This window comes from Dama dama, chromosome X, assembly GCF_033118175.1.
Source record: "Dama dama isolate Ldn47 chromosome X, ASM3311817v1, whole genome shotgun sequence".
NCBI classification, from domain to species: Eukaryota; Metazoa; Chordata; class Mammalia; order Artiodactyla; family Cervidae; genus Dama; species Dama dama.
This window is the reverse complement of record NC_083714.1, coordinates 27,318,198-27,344,210: the sequence shown is the minus strand read 5'-3', so window position 1 is coordinate 27,344,210 and position 26,013 is coordinate 27,318,198. Positions and strand designations below refer to the sequence as shown.

The 26,013-nt window shown below is 33.0% G+C and overlaps 1 protein-coding gene across 1 annotated transcript in view; it reads right to left on the bottom strand.

Moving 5' to 3' along the window:
- Positions 1 to 26,013, bottom strand: part of STAG2 (STAG2 cohesin complex component) — a 128,717-nt gene that overhangs the window by 51,201 nt on the left and 51,503 nt on the right. Inside the window, exons 3-12 of the mRNA XM_061137110.1 lie at positions 25,367 to 25,445; positions 21,998 to 22,162; positions 16,341 to 16,437; positions 12,042 to 12,118; positions 10,042 to 10,246; positions 7,936 to 8,087; positions 5,594 to 5,667; positions 4,348 to 4,471; positions 3,470 to 3,568; positions 3,293 to 3,372 (exon numbers count right to left, since the gene is read on the bottom strand). Coding sequence (XP_060993093.1) covers positions 3,293 to 3,372; positions 3,470 to 3,568; positions 4,348 to 4,471; positions 5,594 to 5,667; positions 7,936 to 8,087; positions 10,042 to 10,246; positions 12,042 to 12,118; positions 16,341 to 16,437; positions 21,998 to 22,162; positions 25,367 to 25,445 — 1,152 coding nt within the window. The remainder of the gene's footprint in view (positions 1 to 3,292; positions 3,373 to 3,469; positions 3,569 to 4,347; positions 4,472 to 5,593; positions 5,668 to 7,935; positions 8,088 to 10,041; positions 10,247 to 12,041; positions 12,119 to 16,340; positions 16,438 to 21,997; positions 22,163 to 25,366; positions 25,446 to 26,013) is intronic.

Genomic DNA, 26,013 nt, shown 5'->3' with positions numbered 1-26,013 from the left:
TTTACCTCAATGTATAATACTGGATCATTTGTTGAAAAACCATTTTTTGCCATTTTATAACTACACATAAATACACACACATATTGAATCAAATCAAACTACAGCAAATTTGAGGTAGTTCACTAATTTTAACCCATAAGGAATGTTTACACAAGTTTCAGTTATTAGGTATATACATGGCTGAATCTACAAAAAAAGGTGTCCACACGGTATTACAGAGGAAGAGGGGAGAAGCTATAGAAATTAAGTAGAGTACTACTATTTTCTTATTTAATTCAGGACAGTTTTATAACATATGCATATATAATAATTTATAATTTTTAAACCCAAAGAAAAATGCAATAGTTAAGACTGCTCAAAATCCCCCCAGTTAAGTGAATTCTCAGAAAACGTCAGTGTATATAGATCTACCTTGTTTTTTTCTGATTTTTAATTTTTATTTCATATTGGAATATAGTTGATTTACTATGGATGTTACATTAGTTTCAAGTGTGCAGCAACATGATTTAGTTATACATATACACATATTTATTCTTTTTCAGATTCCTTTTCCCATAAAGGTTATTACAGAGTACTGAGCAAAGTTCCCTGTGCTATACAGTAGGTCTATTGATTATCTATTTTATATATAACAGGGCTAATCTCAACCTACCAATTTAAATTAGGAGGTAGAGCTGCCTTCATTTTAATAACTACACTATAGTCCATTTCATACAAATGGGGTTGACAACCACACTCCTCACAACGGACTGCTGCATCAAATGAGATAACCCCTATAAGGCGCTTGCATTAGCTGTTATCTTATATATTAATTCTTCCTCTACTGATAATCATCTAGAATATTTCCAATATTCTATTACAAACAGTACTATATTAGAGAATGAGAACATTTTAAATTTTGAATACCACCAAGCTTTTTTCACCAGGGCTTCCCAGGTGGCTCAGATGGTAAAGTGTCTGCCTGCAATGTGGGAGACCCAGATTCAATCCCTGGGTCAGGAAGATCCCTTGGAGAGGAAATGGCAACCCACTCCAGTACTCTTGCCTGGAGAATTCCATGGACGGAGGAGGCTGGTAGGCTACAGTCCCTGGGGTCGCAAAGAGTTGGACACAACTGAGCGACTTCACTTTCACACTTTTCTCCAAAGATGCTATACCAATTTATAGTCCCATCAGTAAAGTTTATGGGTTTGTTTCTGCATAGCCTTATGCAACTAGTGTATTACCAAACACATTAATCTTTGAAAAAAAGTAGGTTAAAAAAAGTCTCATTTTAATATACATGTCTCTAAGTATGACCAAACATCTTTTTGTATGTTTAATTTTTTATTTTCTTTTCTGTCAGTAACATGGTTCCTAACTTTTGACTCTTTTACTACTGGGTTTCTGTTCTTTTTACTGATTTATTGAAAGTGACTCCTACAGTGCAAATCTTCTGCCCAGTCTGTCATTTGTTTTCTGAGTTTACATTATGGCATATACATATTTGTAGTTTTTTATGTAGTTAAAATACAGTAATTTTTTTAATGTCTAGGTTTTATGCCATTCTTAGAAAGATACTGCCAGTTTACATATAAAATTAAAATGTTTAATCTTCTCAGTTTTCATCTAACACTTTTAATGATTTCATTTATTTACATTTAGACATTTCATCCATCCTGAAATTATTTCTGTATAAGGAATGAAATATGAATCCAATTTAATTTTCTCCCAAATAGAACCTAAGTGTCATAAAATCATTTATTTTGATATAAAACCACCCTTACCCTACACTAGGTTCCTAGGTACATTTAAGTTTGTCTCTATTCTTTATTCTGTGTCACTCATTTCTGTCTGTTTACACACCAGTACCAAAACTTAAAAGTTACTAGGGTGAGGAGAGGGAGAGATAAAATAGGAGTTTGGGATTAACACATACACAGTTACATATAAAACAGATAACCAGCAAGGACCTACTACATAAATGTATAACTGAATCACTTTGCTATACTCCTGAACTAACACAATATAGTAAATCAATTATACTTCAATTTTTAAAAATTAGTATTAATAATAATAAAGTCAATGTTCTTTTACAATTTTGACTTAAAATCATAGTGGGCAGTCATCTCTCATTAGTTTTTATCAGAATTTTGCTGGCTACTCTTACATGATGACTTACTGATACTCATGAGTATCAGAATTAGAATGTTGTTAAAAGGCCCTTTGTGACAGGCAATTCAGGATGGACATGTACAGACTTTTGTTTTTAAAACTGGATAACCAACAAGGACCTACCAAATAGCAGAGGGAACTCTGCTCAGTGTTATGTGGCAGCCTGGATGGGAGGGGAGTTTGGGGGAGAAAGGATACATGTATATGTATGGCTGAGTCCCTTCCCTGTTCACCTCAAACTATCACAACATCAATCGTTAAATGGGTATACCCCAATATAAAATAAAAAAATAAAATAAAAAGCCCTTAGCAACTATCTGGATCATGTTAAAAACCTAAATGTCCACTGATGGATGAATATATAAAATGTGGTATACTGAGTGTCAAAAAGGAATGAAATTCTGATATATGACATAACATGGATGAACTCTGGGACATCATGCTAAGTAAAACATGCCTGATATAAAAGGTCAAATATTACGTACTTTCACTTATATGAGGTACCTAAAATAGTCAAATTCAGAGATGAAAAGTAGACAATACGATGCAAAATCATACTGTGCAGTCCTCTACAGAGTATCAGTATGAAATGATAAAAACAATATGGAAATGGATAATGGTGATGATGGCTGCACAGCAACATGAATGTACTTAATTCCACTGATCTGTACACTGAAATATGTTTAAATGGTTTAAATATGTTTAATTGTTACATGTATCACCACAATCTTTTTAAAAGGGGGAAAAGTGAATTGCATCAATCCTAAAATTGCATCAATTTTAACATAATGTTTTTAAATTCAGATTGTTTACAGAAAGTTTCAGTAAATACTAATTTCTAAAAGTGTGACAAAATACAATACACATATTTAACACACTCGAGTGTTTAACTTAATTTCAAGAGCAACTAAAGAAAACTAGGCAAGAGAATGCAAACACATGAATTCCCAGTTCAGTTAGAATTTTCTAGTTCAATGGTCCTCTCTTCCTATGTTCTCAACTTTACATGAGAAAACTAAACTTCTTGCTATAAAACTCCAAGTTATTGAAATTTAGACATAGATAAATTTAAACCAAGTACGCTAATGTATTTTTAAGATATGTAGACATCAGCAATATGCAGTAAATACATACTTACTGTAAAACAAGAGTGAGTAATTTTATTGCTTGTACTGCAACATCATATTCTTTGTCAAGGGTCATAGAAACAATTCTATCCTAAGGACGAAAAAAATAAAATATTCTTAAAGGAAAACCAAGACAAAAATACTTGAAAATAACAGGTAAATGTTAAATACTTAAGAGTAATACTAACCTTGAACCGACTGGTAAATAGCTCCAGTTTGGAATTAAGTTCTTTGTTATAATAAAGTCCTTGTAGAGCAGTGAGACATTTGAGTCTTACCTCACCTTGCTGAATTAAATGAGAGGAGAAAATGCATTAAAACTTTGCATATTTTCAACCTGATCACACAAGATATATACATCTTCTACTTTAAATATGTTCTATACTATGGTATTTCTTCAGAAACTCTCATCCTTGACAATGCAAAAACAGGAATCAATACATTCGTTTAAGACTAAATACCTTTGGGTTACTATTACTGTAGGTCAAACGAAAATATTTTGAAAATTTTTTCGGAGCAATGCTATTGTGAAAGATGATAGTAGCATATTTCACAGTAAGTTTTCCTTTATAGAAAATAATATTTGTAAGGGATATATACAAAGATCAAGGATAGGTGAAGAGACAGCCTAAGGGAAAGGCAGATTAATAAAAAAAATTAAAAAGGTCAGAGGCCAAGTGGTAATTTATAATCTGGCTAAGATATATGTTTATCAAGAGGATCAAAATTAAAGAAATTTATGCCATAGCACTTATATATTAACAGAGTAAGAATTCTTCTTACTACTAAATGTTTTACCACTAACCACCATCACCTACATGATCCTATTGTTTCAGTACAAAAATTGTTTCATGATCGAAGGCTAAATCAGTGCCCAAGATTCAAAATTCTAGGGTACTTTATGTGATAGAGACCATATTTTCATGGAACAGACAGAAAAGAATAAAGGAGAGAAGTCTACAGGAATGTGCTCCCAGTTATATGTATATGCAGATAATTCACTATGAATGAGAGTAGCACACAGCTATGCCTATGTGTAGAAAGAAAAACACTATATATATCTTACTTTATCATGCATAGTCCACCCAACGTATTTTAAATAACTGTCATTAAGAAAGGCATCACTATACATTTTCATCCAAATGCCAATTTCTTCAATGCAAATAGCTCGGATTTCAGCTATTGCATCACTGTATGGAAGAAAGAAAATTATGCATATTAGTGTCAGTATACCACAGGACTTGTGGATTCTTTATGCAATGCCAATACTTCATACCTACCATGAACATACCACTACCTTAAGTATTACTGGGGATTTACAAGAATTGAAGCATGGCCCCTAAATGCCAAGAGCTTACAGTCTAGTTGTCGAAGTACAATTATCACCAAATAAATATTTAAAGTTAAATAAACCTACAAACAAAATCCAACCCCCACCTTCTCTATCATGTCATACCCTAGCCTTTATTCACAACTGCTGGACATGGTGTATTCAGAAGACAGTCGGAACATTAGCCTGGTTACAGTGTATTTTCCAGGTGAGAATTAGTTACACCTAATACTGAGGCCAAGCTCACTTTGTATTTGAACATCATACTAAATTATTCCCAATTCAGCCTGAAGGTACTGGTAAGTCATTCAACGCTTTTGGGTAGAGGAATGATTCAACAAAAGAACATTTTAAGACAACGGCAATAATCTCTAGAATGATGAAGGAATAGACTATGGTAACGGTGACAGTAGAAATAAAAAGATAAGAATAGACAAAAGGATACTACAAAGGAAGTATTAACCTCATGTAGTAACTGCCAAATTAAGAAAATGACAAAATTAAATAAAAATGCCACCAATATTTAAAGAACAGGTTACAGCAGAAATGGTGGTAAGACCACCTATTTCTTTCCTCTGCTCATTCAAAGTAAGGGCAACAATTCACTTAAATCTACCCAAATTTTCCCACTGATATTCAAATCGAAGAGCAAAGAATCAGTTATCAAAAAGTACAGTCTCTGCTAACACAGTACATACAAAAGCAATTAAGTGTTCTGTACCCTCACTCCTAGTAACAATAGTAGCTTCCATTTTCTGGGCATCTACAAGTCAATCACAACATTCCCCCATTTTTCAGATAGAAAATAAAGTGCAGAGCAGTTAAGTAACTTGCCTAGAGTGTCCCAATCAGTGGAAGACCTTAGATTCTAACACTGATCTTACTCTTAACACTGTTACCACTAAATTTATATTGCCTAAACCACTAAATAACCAAACTTGAAGAGAATAAGAATTACATAGAAAAAACTGTCCTGACTTACCGGTATCTATGTACAAACACTCCCTTAAATATTGCATTCATCATATTTTCTATTTCATCTTGATTTTCTTGAAGCTGAAAAGAACATATCATTTCTTTGCAATTGTAATAGAAAACAATCAAAAGAACATGTAAAAGTTGGTACAAACACAAACGTAGGTTTCTCCAGAGTTTTGATATTTTCATGCAATTTTTAATTTCACTAAATGAAAAGTGTCCACATAGAAAAACTAAAAGCTGTTGCATAAAAGGTAGCTAAACTCCCTTGATACCTGGAATATTTGTACACTGTTGTTAATGTCACTGCTAATGTTTAGCTGGTTGACTAATTTTTTCAGATGATCACATATTTCTATTGCATAAATGTATGTAAAGAAATCTTTTAAGTAGTTTATTATATTACTTATCTATTAAATAAAATATATGTTCATATCAAAAAAGAACAAAGATTCATTATCTTGGTCTTTAGCATCTGAAAATTAACTCATGTTATCTAACGCCTGATCAAAGAACAAAAAAAGTTGAGTAAAATAACTTGGCAAAAAAATTGTCTTCTTGCTAAATATTTTTGAGGAAAACAAGGCTCACTTGAAATAATCAACTGAACATTTCAAATCTTGGATGACTTATTTACTTCCATATATTTTCAATTCAGAGCTTTAGAGTTAAGAGAAAATTGATTCAGAGCTTGAGAATTACAAGAAAAATCTTTCACACTCTAAGTATCAATTAGCTTTCAGAATTATGTTCTGTGTTTCGTAAAGCGCTTTTTTTCTTTTCATGAGTATAATCTCACATTTTCAAATAATGCTAACAGGGCATGCACTTGTATTCATTAGCACAACCAAAGGCACAGGAGGGCTTTCAATATGTTTAAAAACTTAACCCAACCTAGAAGTATTAATATCTTATATGATAGAAGAATTTTAAACTCAAAACCCTTTTATATCCATTCATGCTATGTTCAGAGTAAGGCCATAATTTTATGCATTATGTTCAGCTAATAACACATCCAATGCAATTTATTAACTAAATTAAAGGGCAAAAAGGTCAATTCTTTATTTCAACTACAGTTAATCCTTAAACAATGCAGGGGTTAGGGCTGCTGACCCTCTGCACAGTTGAAAATCTAAGTAAAACTTATAGGTGGCCCTCTGTATATGCAGTTTCACTGTATCCACGGTTTCTGCACATACAAGGTTTCACAAGCAAAGATTCAACCAACCATGGATCATATAAGAACTATAATATTTACTACTAAAAAAAAAAATCCATGTGTAAATGGATCTGCACAATTCAAACATATATTGTTCAAGGTTCAAATATATATGAAAAAGAAGAGGAATTTAGGCATGGGGGAAATGTGGGCAAGATTTTTCTGGCTTTTCTTAGGCAAGGGGGCATTTTTAAAAGTTATTGGCTATCTCAGAAATAACCAACTTTTAAATTAGAGTTACTACAATCACCCCCACAAAATGTCAGAATCAAGTAATTTATGGAATACCATGGCAAATATCCCACGGCAAATATTTTAGCTCAACTACATTAGCAATATTTTTGAAACATCAGACTTTGCCTATTCAAAATAAAAATAAACATTCCCAATATCAGATAGCAAAATATTATATTACCAATGAAGAAGGGATTTAAGTAAAAAACACAACATCGAGGGAATCCCCTCGTGATACAGTGGTTAGTACTCAGCACTTTCACTGCTGGGGCCTGGGTTCAATCCCTGTCAGAAAACTAAGATCCCACAAGCTGCATGGCATGGCCAAAAAAAAAAAAGCCAATACCAAAAGATTTTATTAATTACGTTTTAGCATAGAACTGAAAAAACATTTTCCTCATTCAAAGTTGAACTTGGTGGTCAGTCATTAATGTTATTCAAGGGTCTCTTACACTACAAAAAAAAAAAAAACACACACACATACCAAAACCACAGGTTATGACACCATAAATAGCTTATCCCTATTTTTCAAAGGGATTTTACGTAAGTGAAACCTCATTTGATCCCGACAATAAATTGAGGGAAGAGTTAGGAGATTCACAGTAGAAATGATTAACAATAAAGCATAAGACAACTTGTCCAACTGGCCCAGGACTCCTTACTTGAAGCATTCAACTCTTAATCCTAGTTCACACAGAAAGGAAATATATACAGAAGGTACTGTTGGCATGGACAGTCAATAAAAATAAGTTAGATGTATAAACAACTTTAAACATATTGTTTAAATTTTTCAAAAGATTTTATCTGATGAACTAGCAAAGTTATATATCATAATTAATGGTGACTAAGTTGGTCACAGATTAACAGCTTAAACATTCAACACAAGAGTGTACCTCTTTCCGCTTCTGTAGCAGGAGTTCTAGCCTCTCATTGGCTCGTTTTCCAATCATTTTATTCCGTTCTGCCTCATACTGTCTTTGTGTATTATCCATATTAATGCTAAGATTTAGTGCCACATTCACCAAAGCTGTCATCAACTTCATAGCTATTTTTAAATGGAAAATGTTGAAATTAGTCTCACAGAAAAATTTACAAGTTATGATCTACTTAAGAAAAATTAAAAACAAGATGGGCTGTTCCACTTCTAATAGAAAAATACAGCAGCTACAAATAACAACAATAGTACAACAACAGCTAATGTGTATCGAATACTTACTATATGTCAGTCAGTTGCCTATGTTAAGTATTTCTCATGGATTAACTCCTAATCCTTACAACAGCCCTCAAAGTTAAGTATTATCCTCATTTCATTCATGAAGAATCTGAAGTTCAGGGAGCTTAAGAAATCTGCCTCAAACTACACAGTTCATATACATAGCTAAAATAAGATTCAAAACTAGATAGTATTACTCTAGACTATGCCCACTGTTCAATGATAGGTCCCCGACAACGACCTTTTCAAGAGACCATGATTTACCTTCTAAATGAATTGTGACTAATGCAGCAGTCACTTAGCTATCCAGTAACCGAAGGGGGAGGGAACGGAAGTGCTTTTTTTTTTTTTCCCGTAAGTGCTTTTTATCAAAGTACAGTGTGTAGAAATGTTGGACAGTTTTATCAGTATTTGATTTCCTTTAATTTTACTCTTATTATATAGCATCATAAAGACAATGATGCAATTATGAAGGACAGATCAAGATAAAAAGTCAAAAGTACAAACAGTAAAATGTCACTCAATAAAGTGCTTTGTATCAGTTTCTCCAGATCTCTACCTTCTGTTATTGAACTCTTGGCTACTGAGACAAGACTCACTGCCTGTGATTTCAAACTTATTAACTGAAGTATCTGAACATATTATGCTTTTTTTTAGCTTATGTCAGACTACTTCTCAAGCCTGATTCACTGCATGACAGAACACCACAAAACTAAACCTTAATTTGTGGCTACTAGCTCTCTTTAAAAGAGATTCCCAATCTTCTGCTCTGAGCTACTGTATATCCTCAGCAAACCATTTTCTCATTCTGATCTAAAATTACTCACCTTGCCCATTATACATGTTTTTAATTTACTTTAACCATTCAAGTTCTTAACATCAAAGCTACCTAAGTACACAGATCAATCACATTCATAATTTGTGACCTCAAATCGAAAAACCTACAGGGAGATTGTCCGCATTTTTTTTTAATGGAGGGCTGAGCAAAAGGACATCTTTAATCACAGCTTTAATTCTTTAGGGAAATACTCTAAAGGAAAAATATCCCCACATTTGGAGAATGAAAAATTTTTGTAGAAATCAAAATATTCTATCATTAATGCATAGAATACTTAACAATTAATGCCTGGTCAATTTACTCATACTCAAATCAAAAGGCACATATTCAATAACACTATATGAACAATTTTACCTTTAGCACAAAAGAGAAACCGGGACATTTTGTCAACATCAACAGCAAAAATCACTGTTCTGGAATTAATCATGTGAGCCTTAAAAATGTAACTTATTTCATATAAAGATCACAGAAAAATTGACTCAGCCTAAAGTTACTCAGAAGCGTAAGAAAAATCAACTTTTCTGATGTGGTTAAATAAGCATCATCCTGTAGGGACAATCACACTGGGAGGGATTATGCTAGTAGTGACTATGCACACAGGTAATTTAGAACTACATATCCAAAATCACTGCTCCCCAAATTTGATGTCGATGCCTTCCCTGATAAAACATATTTCGAGACCCAACAGATTACTATGCCACAGAAAGGGAGAAGAGGTGGATAGGAATCAAGTAGGTTTATCACAAGAAAATTATAGTATGTCTTCAGAGAACCAAAACTATCTTTCCATTCTCCATAATTCTTGGGACTGGAGGAAAGAGGAGAATGTCCTCTTAGGGGCTACTTAATAAATAAAATTAATTTGTCACCATTATTTCATTCCTTTTAATGAAAACCATTTTCATCTCTAACCTAAGAAAATGCTCAAAAAGATTTCTGAATACTGACCTGCCAGGGTGCTTGTATGTCGAAATGCTCTGACTTGTGAGTCAGACAATCCTGTAAGAAGTGAAATGACTGTATCCATCATGTACTCATCGTATATGATACTATATTGACACTGCCGTACTAATACGCCAATGAATTCACAGAAACTGGATTTGAACTTCTTCCACTGAGGACCAGCCATGGTAAGTGGATAATCTCCACTATCCTAAAATAGACATTTTAAACAACAATTTCACTTAAAACACATAATTTAATAAACTTTTACTTGTTTTTGAAATACTCTAGGCAGAAGCTGAAAAGACTCCTTTATCTCTTCTTCTATAGTAAATCCTCAAAGTAGGCACAAGAATAATATGCAAAGGTAGAGATACCTTTGAACACATCTGGTCTTTTATTTAAGATCAAAATGGATAGTCTGAATTCACTCTAACCAATGAAAATATATTCTAATTACATAACAAAATAAAAAGCCTCTCCCATCAAATAAAATTTATTCTGAGAAGCAAAGATACAGTCACTAAATTTCTTTAAAACAAAACCGAGCAAAAATCAAACCAAAGTTCCCTGTTTTAATGATTCAACATGATGAAATCATATTCTCAGCCAGTCTAATAGATTCATGTATGATTTATAAATAATCGAAGGATTACAAAGTAAGTTTTTATTAGCTTCAGGACATCAAATACTCAGCAGATGTAAACAGTAATTTTTTTTAAGTGAAAACAAGCTAGAATGACCTGTAAAGACAGGTACTTAAGTATTCCTATATGTAAGATGGGGCATTCACCAACAAAGATACACTGAGGTCCTCTATAAATCATTAAAAACAAACAATTCTTAAGAATGAATGCAGAGACCAATACTACATAGAAGTTTCTGACAAGAATGTCCTCAGGTCATTATGGTTTAGTAAATTTTTTAACAATTAAATTTTGTCATTAGAGCCATATATTTTAAAATTTTAATTAATGCCATACACAAGTTGAACTATGTCTCATCTGAGAATAAGGTCCTAATGCTCCACAAAAAGGTTTTCTTCCATTTTCTGATTGGCTCATTTAGCACTATACTGAAAGGTAGCATCTTAATTGTTGTTACCAACTTGGTTTGCTGATATCTTCAAATCTTATTTCAGGAATCTTATTTCAAATAGCTATTGAGAACAAAGTTCTCACTAAGACATTTAATATCATAAGGTTAAAATAACACCATTCCTCATAATTACATCTCAACGACTTAGAGACTGATTAATAGCACTTAGTGATCATCAAAGCCATTTTAACAATTCTTGTTTCCAGAAAGACAGTTGAAAGCTCCTTCATCTGAATAAGGTAAAAAAAAAAGCATATAAAACTCAAATGAGAAAGGCTTTCTACTTGAAAATTCACAGTGAAAAGTTTTGAACAGTAAAAACTACTGGTGCTTGAATACAGCTGTGAACAAAACAAACAAAAATCCCTGCCTTGAAGGAGTTTATATTATAGTAAATCTGTCTTTATTGGCAATAACACTTCAAAGACATCACTGTGATAATCAACTAAGGTCTAAGCTACTATTTATTATGTATTTGTACTGTTCTTATTATTCACATGTAAAACATAAATAAGACTTTAAACAATAAAATATACCTGCAAGCATTTATCTTTGCCTAAGCTTACACATGTTCATGGGCACTTAATTTTATTCTCTGTTGAAATTTTAATTTTTTAACAAAAGAGCCACCATTTAGTTCTTACTATGTGCCAGACACTGTAAAATGCTAAGGAAGTTTTCAAACATTATTGCATTCAGTCTTCTTAAGAGCCCTATTAAGTATTTTTAGCTCCATTTTACAGATGATGAAACTTATGCTAAGACAACAATTTGCCCAAGATCACATGGCCATCATTTAACTGGATTTCTACTACCAAAGCTCTTATCTACAACACTAATATTCAAAATTTAATATTCTGAAGATCAAGGTATATAAAATTATCACAAAATTTAGGGTATTAACTTACCTCATCAAACTCTTCGGTCATTTTTCGAATTATTTCAGAGTTTTGCATATGTCTAAACATTTCTGCTGTGACAACACCTGAAATTTCCAAGTGTAAGAAGTTAATACATGGTAAATAAAACAATAGAGAACTTCTAAGTCCATCTCTAACACTAAAATGTCTACAGTTGCACAATAAGGTGTACTTCTCTATCACGTCATCTTCACCATGCTACTCAATCCTGTAAAGCACAAACACCACTCTCAACATATACAAGAAAACAGACCCGCACTTCTCACAGGTCTCTCTCTTCCTTTTCGTGAAACAATCAGCCTTAGCCATTTCTATCCAACTCACTTTACTCCTAGAATATGTATACTGGCTAAATTCTTTAATATAAAGCATATGTCATCAATGATGAGGCAGCCATCTAGGATAACATTTAAAGCCCTGAGGATGAACCTGAAGAAAATAAGGGAAAGAGTAATAGGAAGAATTCACTTTAGGCAGGTTTCTTTATTAAGCACAACTGTATCCCACCATCCACCTCAAAGGACTTCAAATAAACAAAAGTAGTAAGTTGTAGTTCCTGTTCATCCAGAAGTCTGTAACCTAGTTCTAAGTTTAAACAAAGAATAAGGGGGGTTGGGGGGGGGGGGGTGGAGATGGGCAGGGATAAAGTGTTAAAGGTAGTACATAGTAAATGCCCTAATGAGTGGAAAAATCAAGATAGGCTTAAAAAAAGAAAGAAAGAATTAAGATTTGAGTAAGTAGGTGTTTCACAGAGAAGGAATCTGATACTGGACATTTCCTTCTAAAGGAGGATGGGAGAGGAGGGGAGAAAGAATACACATTACGAGAAGTAGTATAACTGTATCACTTTGTCATACACCTGAAATTACACAACACTGTAAATCAAATATTAATATATTTCAAAAATAAAAGACAAGTAGTAAAAGTTAGCCAGGTATACGCCAAATATCAGAAAAGGAATTTCTAGGAAAAAATTATGAGTAGGAGACAATGCAAGAAGTCATACATGAATTTTCATTGATAGGGTATCACACACAAAAAAAGAGTAACTATAAAAAGTGAATTTCTTAAACTACATTTCTCTATTATTTATACTTTGGCAGTCTAATCACTATGAATACTATAAATATACTAATATCTAAAAGAATGTCTTGGGACTCCCCTGGCAGTCCAGTAGTTACGACTATGTGCTCCCAGTACAGGGGGCACAGGTTCGATCTCTGGACAGGAAAGTAAGAGACAGCATGGTGCAAGGTGTGGCCAAACAATAAAAATAAAATAATGTCTTGGTACAGGAAGATGAGATTTATTATAAAAATTAGATATAATTGATAGATGTATTTCAATTGACCAAACTCTGTTTTGTATATGTGTGCATGTGTGTGTATATAAAACTAAAAACAGCAACAAAACATCATACTGTCTTTCCAACCCCTAATCTGAAAGAGCAACGACTATGTGAGCTCCTTCTCTATAGGCATGCAATTTAAGACCTTCCAGTAGTCCAACAAAGCCAGCAGAACTAGCACATGAACTAACATCCACTGAGCCTCCTATGTACCGGCCACTTAAGCCCTGAAAACAAGCCTGTATAGCAGGTACTATAATCCTGGCTTTACAAATGAGAAAACTGATGCTAAAGCAAAGAGAAGTTATAAATAACTTCTATGAGATTATTAGTCAACATCATGTTGCCCAGCCCCAGGTGAGATCAATTTCTACTGGTACTGTAAAAGAACCCTTACTTACCACCTTAAAAAAACAAATGGTTGTTTACAAATAATAACAAATTTGGAAGAAAGCGTGATTTCTCCAGCTAAAGAAGCACATTCTCAAAAATGTTTTGAAGGGGTTTTTAATTTTTATTTAGAGCCATGAATATATCTCAAAAACTTTCCATACTTTATACCCAAATACTGTAAATTTGGCAATCCTAGAGAACAAGTAACTCAATCCCTGAAATAATTTATATGAAATAAACGTTTAGATATGTCAAAGTAAACATAATGCATACAGCTTGACAAACTTCTAAAGCTCCTCCTCGCATCTCATAAACCATGTAACAGTCATAAACTCAAATATAAAGAGAAAATAAAGTGGCTGTCACAAACTCCATGCATATAATAGCTCCTGAGGCAGGTATGAAGGAGCCATCAGGACACCAGGCCAGATCCCACTGCCTTAAAAGTGTGGGGGACATGAAGCTAGTTATTTAAAAACTGGTAAACTGAAAAGTGACAGCTGAAAGAAAGAAAAAAGGAAACAACATTGGCTGCAGAATCACCAACCACAGAGCAGTCTGGAGCCACTCAGTATGGGGCCAAATATCTCTCCACCTACCTCAATAGCTGTAAAAAGCATTAACTACAGTAAAATAACTGACACTCATAATAACAATCCTAGACCCACAGGAATAGGTTAAAGTACACTGTGTATACTTAAATATGTGTCTAATTCATTTAAAAAGGAATTCCATCAAAATATTTTTTGAGTATGTTTAAGTACGTCATGACCTTAACTTTGAATACATGTAAATTCCTCTTTATGACGCTTCCATGATTCTAAAATAAGTATTATAGTGGTGTTTACGTTTTCAACACCTTCAATTTTTAAAAATCTTCACAACCTGATTTATGATAAGGTATATCCAACTGTCGAATGGTTAACTTCCTTATTTATAAATACAATGAGGCCAGAAAAGGAATGTATCTGATAAAGGGAAAACGCTCTATGGCTTTGTTTTAAAACTGCTTATTTAGAAACCTAATCAGGAAACTATAATCAATCAACTAAGACTGAATTTCAACTCATCAAATTATTTCTGGCACCTGTTCAGTTGTTTTGTCATCAACTTCCATTTCAAAAAATCTAAAGAGAAAGGACATGGCCCTTAATTACATAACACAACAAGCGGGTACTTGTATCCTTCTACTCCAGAAAGACGGAATGGACATGGGCAAAATAAAAATAATATCAACATATCTCATTTTCTAAAGAGTTTATCTGGTGTATCATACTGTCATTACCACAACACTTCCTCTGAGCAGATTCAGTAGAATTTTCTAATACTGATATACAGATATCTTTAGCTAAGAAGTTGAGTAAACTAGGCAACTCTCTGTACTCTAAAGTTCAGACATTTTTAAAAAGTTCTCAAAACTGACTACATTAATGGCATTATGAAGACCATAGATTCAAGAAGTTAATAAATTTGTCTATCAGGCCTCACATATAACATTTAATATGAAGACTGCACTGAAAGTTGTGATCAACCCCATAAAATGCATCAGTTCTTATAATGTTACTTGTTTTCCAATTCCAATGACAGGATTTTCAAAGAAGTTTTATGGAATTAAATGAGTAGATTGCTTCTTGGGATCTTTTCTTCAGATCTGTTTAAATCATTCTTTAGCATCTTCAATTTTTAGATCTATTTTTAAGCAATCTTCCATCCTCCTGACTTCTAATGCCCATGTTTTTGGTGCCATTTTCATTTTAAAAAAGAATAGCCTTGGAAAACTCTGTAACATTTATTTGCCTGTGCATCTTTCTTGTAGAATTTCAAGGATGGGCCAAGTTTAGGGAGACAGAATAGGTCAGAACCTGCCCATGATCTTGACGACTTCATTTACTGAATCAGATCAGGGTATATGACTACCCAACTTACACAGTTTTGTCCCTCTGGCCAAATGTGTGCGCTCTAAGTTTTTGTCTCAGGAAAGACATTTCTACATTTTATATTTTCCATACTTTTAATTCAAAATCTTTTTAAATAAAGTATAAACACTTTAAACAAGACCCCACTCCAGAGATTCTCTTTTAGGGGAAAGAATCTGGAAATTTCACCAATACCTTACTTAACTTACTTAGTTACTTACTTACCTACCTACTTACTTTCTTACTGTTATTCATGGCACTTTTTAACTCCCTACACTTTATAATTCCCTGCCACTTGAACTTGTATCTCTTCGTTATCTTCTTCCTCCCTTCTTAATCCATTTCTTTGTTCCTAAAACCAGATGCTGAAAGTGGGAAATATATCTAATAAAAGTAACATAACATTATAAATTGCCAAGTTCTTCATTAACTTTCACATAGAAAACAACAGTCTCAACAGACTTCCTCTCTTTGTTCTTTACTCTTTTTTCTTTACATATTTTGTATAGTTATAATGCAAATAACTCAGTATCTTGGCAGTATTTTCCACACAAAGTGTTAATAATCTTCAGATGAAACAAAAAAGATAACATTTGAGAACATTCTGATTCCAAAATAAATATATCTTACCTTTACAGCCTGAACACTGAATAAAAAAGTTGATGAGGTCAAGAAGTGCTATATCTCGGTCATGCTTGTATGACTCTATCCAGTCATCTACCACCGACTACAGCAAGAAGGGGAGAAAAAACATTAGCTTTTTCTAACATTCTAAGATTTAATTCAGATCAAAGTCATTAAGATCCAACATTAAGTGGCATCACATTACTTCAATAAATACATACTTGTATACCAAAATTTACATTTTAACAATAAAATGAAATCAAATTCAGTAAATCCATCACCTGATTATACGTGATGATGATCCACCTTCCTTAACTTTTGAATTAAAGGGAATCTGAAAACTATAGGACCCAACTCTATAAACTGAAATTTATTAGTGATATTATAGACATCTTAGAAAATATTAAAATAGCTGACAAAAATATTGTACTAAGTAGTATCTAAATATTTACAATGCCAGTGGAATGAAAACTTTACAAAATTTTTAAAAAGAAGTAAATGCCTGGGTCAATGAGGAAATGCAAATAAAATAACACTTTTTCTTGAGCGCTAATAATCTCATATTAAGAAAAAACGGAAATCGAAGGCTAAATAAGCATCAAAAGAAAGATAGTTCATGAATCTGGAGACCTAATGTTGTTAGATGACAGCACCCTCCAAACTGATTTACAGACTCAATGCCACCCCTATCAAAATGCCAGCTAACTTCTTAGCAGAAATTGCAAAGTTGATCCTAATATCCTTAGGGTGATGCAAGGTATAGGGAACAGTCAAAATAGTCTTGAAAAGAGAACAATGTCGGAGGACTCACACTTCATGATTTTAAAACCTACCTCAAAGCTACTGGCATAAGGACAGTTACGAACATTACTGAAATAAAATTTAAAGTCCAGAAATAAATCCTTAGACTGATAGTCATTTGATTTTTGACAAGGATGTCAACCCAATTCAACACAGAAAAACTAGTCTCTTCAACAAATGGTGCTGGGACAACTGGACATCTGTAAGCAAAACAATGAAGTTGGACCCTATCTTACATCATACACAATACTTTTACTGAAAATGGGTCAAAGACCTAAATGTAAGAGCTAAAACTATAAAGCACAGAAGAAAAATTTCATAACCATGTTAGGCAAACCCTTCTTAAATATTAGACCAAAGGCACAAGACGAAAGAAAGAATAAGTTTGACTTATCCAAAATTAAAACTTTGCTCTTGAAAGGAATCCATTAAGAAAGTGAAAAGATAACTCACAGAATGGGGGAAAATATTTGCAAATCATGTATCTGATATGGAATTTGTGCCCAGAAAGATAAAGAACTGTAATTCTATAATTTTAAAAGCCAAATAATCCAATTAAAAATACAGGCAAAGGATGGAATAAGTGCTATATAAAAGATACACAAATGGCCTATATAGCACATGCAAAGATGATCAATGCAACTGGCCACAAAGGAAACAGAAATCAAAACCACAAGAAGATACCACTTCACTCCCACTAAGATGGCTATAATAAAAAAGTATAGACAATAACAAATGCTAGCAAGAATTTGGAGAAACGGAATGCTAAACCACTGCTAGTAAAAATGTAAAATGGTGCTGTCACATTGAAAAACACAGTTCAGCAGCTCCTCAAAAGGTTAAAGAGTTAAACGACCTTGCAACTCAACTCCTAGGTATATTACCCAAGAGAAATAAAAACAAACATCCAAACAAAACCTTATTCAGTAATAATCATATAACAGCATTATTCAAAAAAGTCAAAAGGTAAAAACAAACTACAGGTACATCAAGAGATGAACAGATAAACAAAATATGGTTTATCCATACCATGGAATATATTATTTGGCAATAAAAAATAATGAAGTTATAACACATGCCACACCATGGATGAACGTTAAAAACATTATGCTAAACCAAAGAAGCCACAAAAAACCAATCATTATTTGTATGACTTCATTTATATGAAACATCCAGAATAGGCAAATTTATAGAAAGTAGATTCATGGTTGCCTAGACTTGCAGTCAGGTGAGGAGAAAGTGACTGCTAATGGCATGAGGTTTTTTTCCTGGGGATAGAAAAAATTCTAAAATCAGATTGTGGTGATGGCTGCACAACTCTTGTGAATGTACTAAAAACCATTCAATATACACTTTGTAAGAGTGAATTTCATGGTTTCTGAAGTATATCTCAATACAGTAATTTAAAAAAAAAAAAAAAGAGAACTAAAAAATAGTAGTAGTACTGAGACCCCCCTGACAGTCCAGTGGTTAAGACTCTGCACTTCAACTGCAGTAGGAGCAGGTTTGACTCTTGGTTGGGGAACTAAGACCCCGCATGCTGCACAGCTCAGAAAATAAATAAAAGCAGTACTATAATCCTTTGTGGACAGAAGAGGAAACCACAAGACAGATAAAAACAATTTTTAAATAAACAAAATTTTAAAATTAGGGTGATAAAAAACAGCTAATATAAAAATAAAAACTCAGGAAGGAAAATGTTTTAAGTTAAATACATATGGAATCTGAGTATAAACTGAATGAATAAAATACATACAACTTGATGTACAAAAAAAAGAAAAAGGAAATATTATTTAAGAATTATCTGGCTCATGGAGACTGACTGGACGTTTTCTAAAAAAATGCTTAATTTCTAGATTTTCGTCTTTTTCTATACTTTACAGCAGCTGTGTATGTCAACCAACTCAATTTATGAAAGAAACATTTTTAAGATGATTCTCAAATATGATACAAGCAATAAATATCAAGAGAATATATTATGTGACTATGGAAGTTTGAAAACATGGCCCCAAGTTGTTTGACATTGCTCCTCAAAAAGAAGTGGAGTCTATGTCCCCTTCTCTAGAACAGAGTGCGATAAAAATGATGCTTCCAAGATTAGGTCATAGAAGGCTCTTCAACTTCTGCACTGGCTTCTCGCAGCCCTACAGAACTAGACACTCCTCTCAGTACAGTCTCTCTAACCCGGAAGCTACTTCTTACAGTAAGGTACGAAGCCAAAGTCACATGGAAGGACCATTTGTAGGTACTTAAGGTAACAGTTCTAGGTGAGCCCAGCCTTCCGGTCACTCCTGACTAGGCACCAAACATGAATAAAGAAGTCTCCAGATGATCACAGTCCCTGCTTTTGTCACCTCCAGGCATTAAAGCTATCTCACCTAAGACCCCAGGCATCATGGATGGATGCATAGAAGAGACAACCCTACTTACCTCTGTATGAATTCTAGATCCACAGAATCACTAAGCATCATATAAAAAAATGGTTGTTCTTTTACATCACTTAGTTTGGGGTGTTTGTTATGCAGCAACTGATAACTAGAACAAGGGCTATTCTCACCAGTAAGGATACAAAAATATTTAATGAAATCTTACAAAATTATCACCACGTCTCATCAAAAAGTTATTCACGAAGCTCAAAGTAGAATTTATACTAGAATTTATATAAGGCCACTGTAATAAATACAAATAAAATACAAATAGTAAATAATACAAGCTATCACAATGAAATATATTTAAAAATTTAACCATCAAATTGTATACTAAAAACTCATTCAATAAAATTCAATTATCTATTATCTAATAGAACTAGGGGCAGAAGCATGATTTCTTCTTTTTAGAGAACTATTTTAAAACTGACAGTGAGTCCTGTACTTATTCACTCTCACTTATAATTACCGAAATAGGGATATCCTGGGGATACAAAAAAATGAATAATACACAGTCCCTGATCTAGGCATTAACAATCTAGAAGCAAATTCAGACATGTGCATAACTGTAATATACTGAAAAAAGAAGAGTAAGAAATACATTCAAGGGGAGAAGGAGACAGAATCCACGAATGTTCCCCGCTAAAAGAGTGATATCTGAATTAGTCAATCCTGTGTGATATGGAAGGGAGAAAAATAAGACTATTTCAGGCAGTAAGAAAAACAAAAAGAAAGGTCTAGGGGCAGACAACATATGGTGGCTAGAGAACAGCAAGTATGCCATAAGGAAATCAGGGTTGAACTTTTAGATAAGGAAGAACTCTTCGAAGTTTGTAAACAGGAGACTTTCTTGATCAAATCTGGTGTTAGAAAGATAACACAAGTGGGAGTACACAAAACAAACTAGAGGTGGAGAGATGATTCAGGGCAATCAATGGATACTGTGGATATACTGCTTTTAAGGCGGAAAGCACATTTAGAAGGCAAATGGCATAAAGGTACAATCTTAACATATGACAAACCATAAGCAACACAAAAATAAGGAAAGTGTTCACTCTTTAAACACTGATATACCATTAACAAAAAGAAATATAAAGCTAAGTCTTCACATTTTCTATTAAAAATTTATGATGTGCCAAAAAGTTAATAAAAAAAAAACCCACTTACAAACTAGACAAAAATAGAATAGCCTAATGAGTGTAGATATAAGTTGAGATTTCTGATGGTAACAAAAATGACAAAATATTGGGAAAAAAGATTAATGCATTTAACCACTTAGAACAAAATATTACAGACAAAAAGTATAATATAAATATAAAAAGGAAAGTAACGAAATGGTATACAGTATGACAGAGATAATTTATCTCTTCAATAAAATTAATCCAAAATGGGAACTAGAGAGAGGAGGGTAATTTTTGAAATCAGGGAATGACTAAATAAACCATAGCACAGTAATATAAGACATTATTTTTTTAATGTGTACACAAAACAATAATTTAAAATGTTAAACAAGAAATAAAATCCACATCCTAATTACAACTATATGAAAGCTAACCATATATGAATAAATGAGTTAATTCAAATTCAAGAAACTACACTGCACTATACAATCGGTGATGGTTCGAAAGCTAACAATCCCTTACATGTAAAAAAATTTTATTTATTAGTTTCAATTAATATTTTATAATAATTTCATTAAATATGTATATTGAGTATAGTGTTGATTCAATTTTTAAAAACCATATGGGTATAAAGCCAAAAAGTTTCTGTTGTCATAAAATTATGAAGAAACAAAATTAGGATAATTTGACATGGGTGACTCTAACGTTGTACTCCTGTGCTAAGAAACAGCACAAGTAATAAAATCTGCAATAGACAACAGTGATCAAAATAATTTACTCAAGTGGATAGTGACTACATTAGGTCACTCAACCAAGAATTCTCTATGTGTAAAGAATTTCATGTTTTAACAGCCACTATATAAATATTCAGAGGAAATTGAAACATCCCAGTCAGGGTTTATAGCAGCATATTTTTTGACCAAATAATTTTTTGTGAGATACCATTAAAAAAATAATACAGAAGAAAATGACTCAAGACACAGCTTAAAGGTCTTATGCCTGAACTGACAGATTCCTAGTTTCCTGACTAGTTTGTTACTTTTTTATAGTAAGTAGTGTGAAAAAATTTTTTTACATGGAGAAGGCAATGGCACCCCACTCCAGTGTTCTTGCCTGGAGAATCCCAGGGCCGGCGGAGCCTGGTGGGCTGCCGTCTATGGGGTCGCACAGTAAGACATGACTGAAGCAACTTAGCAGCAGCAGCAGCAGCGTGAAAAAGTTTTTTTACATATTAGAAAAATCAGGGATATATTTTATATAACTCGCTAAAGTTCACAATGTACAAATGAACTGGGAAGAACACAATAAACATTACCTGCATAGCACTCTTGCCCATTTTAACAACTTCAAACAACATCATGTTTTCCACTCCATTCTGTTGATGATGACCATTCATTCGGTTTGGACCAGAAGGAGGTTTTCCTCCTCCATTTCCACCTTTGCCCTTCTCTCCTGGGCCTTTTTTCCCTTTTTTACAAGTCTGCATAAAGATACAAATTGATTAAGTTACATCCTTATCCTTAAGAGTTCAAAATAAAGCTACAGAAGCAGCTGATAGGGTGCATAATTATAAAATACTCAAACCTGACCTAAAGCAGAGTGCCATACACATGTGATAGTGAAATTATATGGTTATGACAGCCTCTTTGTTGTACCGATTTTTTTCACTTATACTGCCATATACCTCATGTAACACTGCAATTTGGAGCACAGTCTGTAGATTTAACAGACTACTGGGTCCCAAATTTCTACTCCTGTTAGCTGAGGGATCTTTGGCACATTACTTAACCACACTGTGCTTCAGAGAGATTTTCTAATTTGCAAAATGAGAATAAAAGTAAAAAAAAGATAAAAGTGCCTACTTCATAGGATTGTTGCTTTAGGGTACAGACTGTAGTGGGCAGCAGCAATAACAAAACTCTGTGAAATAATTAACTTGTAATTAGTTCAACATTTTAACTTGATGTCTATTGTTAGTCTTATAAATCACTGCACTCAATTGACAATTCTAAGCAGTACGAATGGGTATATCAATCTCATTCTTGTCCTGGGCCCTCCCTTCAACACTCATTTATCATTAAAATTCAATTAACAAATACTGTGGAAGTGAAGCCCCTTTATAAGAAAGTTGTCAATGCTGGGTGTGGAGACTTCATAATCAGTGAAATGGGTGCCCATATGCCTCAGATATAAAACACCTCCAATAGCATTTATACATTATTTTTAAAAAGTCACTCCCCAACTCAGAGTTCTCATTTCTAAAATGCCAGAGCTGTATTAAAATCTTTACAGATTAGAAGAGATGATTGAGGGTCTCTTCTAGATCTACACATTTCTGTGATCTAGAGCAACAGTCAGCAAACTTTCTGTAAAAGCATCAGATAGTAAATACTTTTAAGGCTCTGCAGGCCACATACTGTCTCTGTCACATATTCTTTACCTTTACTATCCTTAAAAAATGTTAAAACCATTCTTAACTCACGGGTAGTACAAAAACAGGCCATAGTTTGCAAATCACTGGTCTATAGCCAGGTCTACAAATTCACTTCCACTGACTGTATGTTTCCATGCTTTGTTCTATAAAGGGTTCTTTCTCCTTCAAAAATCTAAAACCACCCTACTCTTAAGAACTACTTCAAATCCCCTTCCTAACCAATGAGAGATACTACTTGTTAATTTACCTTATTTTGTTAATGATATTCAGTCTTTGTGAACCTAAGTCACTAATTCCTAATTGAAGAAAGAAAGGCTTCCCCAGCAAAAAAAAAATTTCAGAGATAATGGTAAAAGAAAAGCTCAACTACAAAGTGTACACTAGAAAAGTATAAAATGTTCATGTTAATTAACATAGAGCTATATATTTGCAATTTATCTATCACATGCCTCAATATTCCCTGTTGGTATGAAAAACTAGTACAATTAAAATGGTTCAATGGATATGCTGTGCTACAAAAAACAACGTGCAAAAGCAGACAATATTGGGAAGTACAAGAAATAAACAAGCTAATCTTGTAGGGGGAAAAACCTATTAAGAAAAGACTATGAGGTAGTATATACTATAGTGAATTAAGAGTACCATCTTTTAACAAATGTGGGCTCAATTCCTCAACCATTAAGCTTCTCTAGACCTCAGTTTACTGTCTATAAAAATAAAGAAGTTTTCTAATCTATGGGGTTGTTCAAATGTTAGATAACAGGTAAAATTATTAGCACAGTGCATCAAACATACATAGTATAGGGTCAAAATATGATTACTGTTACAATAAATCTTTGATCTGACCCCCTAATAACCAAGGGCAGTGGCTACTCTATTCAGATGCCACTATAAGTCTTATCCCAATTTGCAAATTAAATCAAAGCCAAAAGCAGAATTTCGGTTTTGAAAAATGGCTGCAGAACCAATAAAAAATGACTTTCTAATGAATAACTGTAAACTACCCACTAGAGTTATGGCTGTATTTGGATAGTCATGAGTTAACATGTATATTCATTCACATGTTCTCTCTCATACTACTACTTTTTAAGAGACTAAGAATGCATAGGAAATATGAAACACAAAGATTATGTGCACTCTAAAAAGGTATTCCAAGGACTAGTTAAATAAATTATGTTCCATATATAAAATATGATACTATGGGACTTCCCTGGTGGTCCAGTGGTTGGGACTCCGTGCTCCCAATGCAGGGGACCCAGATTTGATCCCTGGTCAGGGAGCTAGATCCCACATGCCACAACTGAGACCCTGTGCAGTCAAATAAATACATTTTTTTTTTAGAATGTGATACTATGACACCATCAAAAATTACAGAGAGGAAAAATTCACTGATCAGAAAGCTTCTGACAACATACCATTAAGTTTTAAAAGCAAATGAAACAGTTTGCATAGTTTGATTCCATTTAAGTAAAATTCTACGTGCATGTTTATATATGTGTGTATGTTCATCAAAATGTTTACATATTTAAAATGAGAAATTTTTACGCTGTTCATCATACATGTCAGCATTATTTAGACATTTTTAAGTAAATGTGTCATGAGAAAATATAAATCCAAAATTCATTTTGGCAAAGAAAATGCTGAACAAAGAGTCATCTTTTACACAACGTATTTACACATGCACAGAGTTGAAGGTACTTTCCAAAATAATTTAACCATTCACTAAGTTATCCACATCTCTCAGGCTATCCACTCATACTCTAAACTTGCATTCTATTGACTCAAAACTCCACTTTGTTCATTTTTATCCTTGACATTATTCATAGAGTCATTGTCAATAGTAAACCTCGTAGATTACATTTTTAGGGTGCTTTAGAAAAAGAAATTTACCAATTTGCTTTATATTGGACTACTCGTGTCGATAAAAATAAAACCAATAGAATATCGTATTTTGCTTGGCATACAATGCTTATAAAATAAACTACTGGAAATAATGACTTAGTAATTCCAACTTTATAGTAGTAGAAGTAGAGAATCAAAAGGTATTTTGATCTAGAAGTCAAAGAAACCACATGTGTTCAAAGGTTTACCATACTTATCAGGTAGAAAATAGCATTTTTACAAGAAAACAACATCTGAGACATAACTAAAAATACTATATATATATATATATATATATATACATACATATATTCATATGTATAATTATGATCTTAAGAACCAAATTAGAGACACATATTCTGTACGTACTTTTCCTTTGCCTTGCTTTTGGTTTTTTCCTTCAATGTCTTCAAAATCTGTGTCAGAAGAAAAGTGTGTTTCTGACTCCCTACGACAAAAAGATAAGCAATTATTTAAAAGCTGTCTTAGAAATGTAAATGGAGTTTCTAAATTTTGCCATATTTTCTAAAAGAAAGGATAACTCATTACAAGACTACATTAGCATTAAATGTAATTAAGATGCTTTTCCAAAGTATCATATCATAGCATATTACCAAACATATAAGATTATATATCACAAAAACATTAATCTAAAACACAAATGTCTAAACATTTATCTTGTTAACTTTTAACCAGAGTATAAAAACGAAAACAGAGGCTCTCAAACTTTAACTCTAGGAACTGTGCTGTTCTATTAGAATGGCTGGTTTCATTTTTGATTCAGAGATCATGGTATGCAGGTAAAATTGTATTTTAGCACTAGATATGAGATAATTTTTATTAGGTAATTTTAGCAATATTAAGGCTCTTATGACCTTTCCTACATCATCCCAAAATATTTATAAATCTAAGTGTAACATGTATTTCTGAAAGATTATACATAAACATTTTTACAAACTAAATCATTTGAAAAAGAGTAGGGAAGTATGCTAACTGATCAAAATCTTTTATAAAGT